This window comes from Capsicum annuum, chromosome 2, assembly GCF_002878395.1.
Source record: "Capsicum annuum cultivar UCD-10X-F1 chromosome 2, UCD10Xv1.1, whole genome shotgun sequence".
Taxonomy (NCBI): domain Eukaryota; kingdom Viridiplantae; phylum Streptophyta; class Magnoliopsida; order Solanales; family Solanaceae; genus Capsicum; species Capsicum annuum.
In genome coordinates, this window is record NC_061112.1 from 115,804,070 (window position 1) to 115,808,905 (window position 4,836).

General features: G+C 31.3%; 1 protein-coding gene across 1 annotated transcript; it reads right to left on the reverse strand.

The window, feature by feature from the left end:
- On the reverse strand, positions 1-1,341 carry LOC107859053 (UDP-glycosyltransferase 91C1; the record flags this gene model as incomplete). Its single annotated transcript, XM_047406691.1, is given in 2 exon segments — positions 1-894; positions 1,184-1,341. A coding segment is annotated over 1 exon segment (721 nt), but the record flags the coding sequence as incomplete, so codon positions are not given.
- Positions 1,342-4,836: the final 3,495 nt, after the last annotated feature.

The following is a 4,836-nucleotide window of genomic DNA, read 5'->3' on the forward strand; positions in this document are numbered from 1 at the left end:
TCTGATAAAGCTCAGAAACCAAGTTGAACCACCCTGGTTCGAACTCAACACAATTTCTGAACAACACAACATCACTTCCACCTATTGAAGCACCAAAACGCGCTCCATCAGAGGTGCCGGATTCAGCTGGTGGTGCTTCGAGATTCTTTTTAATCTCGTGCTGTCGATATTTGACTTCCGATTCGAAAGGAATCCATTTTGGGACAACTGTATAGTCCTCAGGTATTGACCTTTCATCATTCAACAAAGCCCAAGGAGGTCCATAAAAGGCCATAGTTGCAGCAGTAAAGAGACTAAAGAATGCACACGAGACACCTAAACCATGTGCACGTTTAGGTAGCCAGTGAGAAGCATAGTCATAGACAATCCAATCTGGTTTGGGGTTGGATGAATTTTCAAGAAAATTGGTTAGTGGTGTTTCGAGCAAATCGAAAGCAATCTTCAAGAACTGAGCTTTTTGGTAAGGTATATCCATGGAGGATTCAGCATCATGTGGCAAGTTATCTACTTTAGGCAGGGGAAAGCTCACAATATGCAACAAGGGAGCAAGATCAGAGGGAACTTTATTTACTACTCTCTCAATGTTTCTTGTAGTAGAGATGAAGGTGACTTTGTGACCCCTTTGAGCTAAACACTTTGATAGATGGAAAAAGGGTATGATATGGCCCATGGCTAGCCATGGGAACATCACTACATGAAGAGCTGCTTTTTCATTCTCCATGGATGGAAATTAGGATACTGAAAGAACAAATAACCTGTTAATTTATAATAGTTTTATAAAGGATATACCACCAACATGCGTACTGATGGAGTGACAAGTACTTCTTTATCTTTATTCAGATGTTTCAGATTTGGCCGGGGGTGAGATAGGCTTGCTTCTTCACAAGCTTATCCCTAAAAAAGTGAGAGTTGAGTTAGTCAACCAAGTGGACAATTTAGAGTACTTCTTATAGCATGAGCGCGAACAGATAATACTGTACCAATTTTAGAAAAAGTATACATAAAAAATCTACTTTTATGGAGAGATTATATTCCGGGTTTGAAAGCCTCGTAATTAGACTATAAATTTGCTATTGTCTGTAGCGCTGGCGCTTGGACTACTTTAACTTTAGGGATTTGCTTCATCATTAGCTAAAGAAGAGAGGAAATCTAAACAAAAAGTCGTGCTTCTTAGAGGCTTTACCTTTAATATGAGATTTTCTTACGCGAATCTGGATGGAATCCAAAAAAAAAGTGCTATAAAGCATAGTGTCAAGATCCGATCAATGCATATAAGAAATATGGTGGCACTGCTGTACCTTGGCTTGCTATACAATGACCATTTCAACTACTCTGACGCTAGCTAAGCCGAATGTTAATGTATTTTAATACACAGAATATATATATTTTTTTCAGATTATTCAGAGGCGGACCTATAGGTATACGTGGGGGTTCCACTAACGTAGAAAAAAATTGTGTATGTATATATATCTTGAGAAATTGAGATATATTTAATAGTGCACCTAAAGTAAAATGTTAGTGCACTTTGGTGCGCTGATTGAAATATATTTAATAGTGCACCCAAAGTAAAATGTTAGTGCACTTTGATACGCTGATTGAAGTCAGCACTTTCATCCACGCGACCCAGGATTGATTGAGATTCGAACCCGCGATCATTAGGTATGGTAAACCCACCTTAACCATTAAGCTACCATGATTGAGGGTTCAAAAGAGTTCAAAGTTAATATATTAGTTGAACTTCATGTTATACAAAAGTAAAGTTATTAGCGTAGAACTCATATTTGTTCTATATATTTAATTTTTTCAGTACTATTAATGTTATTGACGACCAATTAAATATGAAAATATCTCTTAATCGACACTGAAAGTTTTGCTAACGTCTACGTTATGATAATATTGGTATACCACAGTATTATCAAAAGCAAAAAAGGAAAAAAAAAAGCTTCAAGGTCTATTATATTTAAGCACAAAGTACAAATGAAGCATGAGATTTAACGAAATATATATATATATATATATATATATATATATATATATAAACATGTCTAGTTCAAGACTAATAATATAAGCATGAATGACAAATATATAAACACATAAATTGATTTTTTTTTATAAAGTGAAATATCAATTATTTAGTATTCGTATCTTCAGAAAAGCCTCATTGATAAAGGAAAGTATGTCTTAAAAATTAAAACCTAAATTGTATATTAAATGAGACAAGTGCTCAACACATTTTGAATCTTTATTCAGGGCTTAACGCCTTTAAAAATATTAGTGCATCGCGAAATTTTAAATCCTGGGTTTGCGTCTGAATTGGTTATCCCTTGAGAAATGAAAATAACCAACTTCTCATTTTCAGAATACAAGATTGTCAAAACATGCAGGGCCCATTAGCCACTAAAAATTACAGAATGGACCAACATGAGAATGAAACAAAGTTATTTTAACTATGTTGTCCAACCGCACGCCACAACACTCTTGGAATTCTGCATTTGATTAGTCAACAACGACTGCTACATTTTAATTCCAAATTAATTATGATCCGCTATATGAATTATTATTCATCATATCGCTTCTTTTAAGCTCGACTGATATCATATCATTAAAAAAATAATAGAAGTGAAAGATAAGTTAAATAACACAAATTGAGCAGTTGAGTTTTGACAATGTTATATTTTATTACATTGTATTATTAAATAAATTCATCGTTAAGTGATAATAAAAATATTCATTTTATAAAACAACTTATTTGGTATGATCACATAATTATCTTATATATTTTTTCATTATTCCTCACTTACCTTTATTTGATAATTTTATTTTATTCTTTACTCTAAATATTTATACTATAACTCTATCCCGTATCTATTTTATAATCATTTTATAAGTCAGTTTTGACTTTTGTCCGACTTTTTGATCCAACTTGTTGCTGTATTTTTGTATAGTTATTATCATTCTTCAAATTGAAATTAAATCCGTCTCTTTTTTCACACCTTATTATTCGATTTAAATCGTGGACAAAACATGCAATTCAAACATAGTATGACACTAACATCATGGACTACAATATTCATAAAATAACATAACTAGGCAATCAATCACCAGAAACTTGGTATTAAATAATGATAAAATAGCGGTTTTGAGTTGTATGTGATAAAAGAGTTTTAAAATGAAGTATAGGTGACTCAAGTTTTAATAATTGAGTGTAGGTGACAATTAGGATTAAGAAAGTAAAAAAAATTTGAAAATAACCCACAAGTTATTTAATTTATACTTTGATCCAATTTAAAACCTACTATAACAAGAAACGGACGAAAAAAAAGGCACGTTTCTCTCTCTTCTCATTTATTAGAGTTTTCTCTCTCTTTGCCATTTTTGTTGTTCATTGTTGTTGTTGCTTTATTCATCTTCTTCTTCATTATCATCATCTTGTTCTTCACTATCATCTCTTCTTGTTCATCATCATCATCTTATTGTTGTTGAACATTGTTGTTGTTACCCCTACTGTTGCTACTTGATCAAATTTTTTAGGTCAAATTTTATTCGTATATCATTTGGGCATTACTTCTAGGTGATTTTGTAAGTAAAATTATAATTTTTAGTTGAATTTCTCATCTGGGTGTATCTGTTGCTACTGTTTTTTCAACAATGGATAAAACATGTAACGTGAATCCAACATATTAGTAATCTGTCGCAACATATATGACTAATCTGTTGCCACAGATTACTCATGGATTCGTATTATAGTGTTGTTAAATGAATATGAATCCAACAGATGAGTAATCTGTTGCAACAGATTAGTCATATGTTGCAACAGATTACCCACTTGTTGCAACAAATGACTCATATGTTGGATTCATGTTGCAGGTTCTATCCATTGTAGCAGTAGCAGATATACCAAATTAAAGATTCAACAAAAATCATAATTATACTTACAAAATCACCTATGAAGTAATGTCCAAGTGATGTACGAACAAAATTTGACCTAAAAATTTTCAAAAATTTCAACAGGGGCAGAACAAATAAGTGAAACACAAGAAAAATTTTATGAAACAAGTAACGAAAACAAAAATAGTATATCGTACAACAAATGAAAAAGGATCAAGGGGACAACGTTTGAGTTCTCCTAAAAACGTTTAAGTTCCCTAGTATTTTAATTGTTTTCTAATGGATGATCCATCTGTTATAACAAATTTTCTATCTGTTTGATAATTTCCAACAAATGAATCATTTGTTGCAACATGTTAGTCATCAGTTGATTCAAATTAAGCAATTATTAGTAATAACTAAATTGATTTAGCTAAAATTAAAGACAAGTCTTTAAGACAATGGGACAAACATTTGAGTTCTCTTAAAGATGTTTGAGTTCTTTAGTATTTTAATTATTTTCCAACAAATGACCTATCTGTTGCAACAAATGTTTATAATAAGTTAGTCATTTGTTGATATTAAGTAATTATTAATAATAATTAAATTGAAGACAAGACCTTAGGCAAGGGAAAAAACGTTTGAATTCTCCTAAAAATATTTCAGCTTTAGTATTTTAAATTACTTTCGACACATATTTTGTCTATTTAATAATTTTCAACTGATGAGTCATATGTCGCAACAACTTAGTCATCTGTTGCAACATATGTCTATATCTGTTTGATCATTTTCAACAGATGTTTTTAACTGTTTGGTCATTTCCAATAGATTACTTATCTGGTGTAACATGTTAGTCAATTATTGATTCAAATTAAACCATTATTAGTAATAACTAAATTGATTACTAAAATAAAATATGAATTAATAAGTTCAATTACAGTTTCAATTAATCTCATGGTAATTACACGA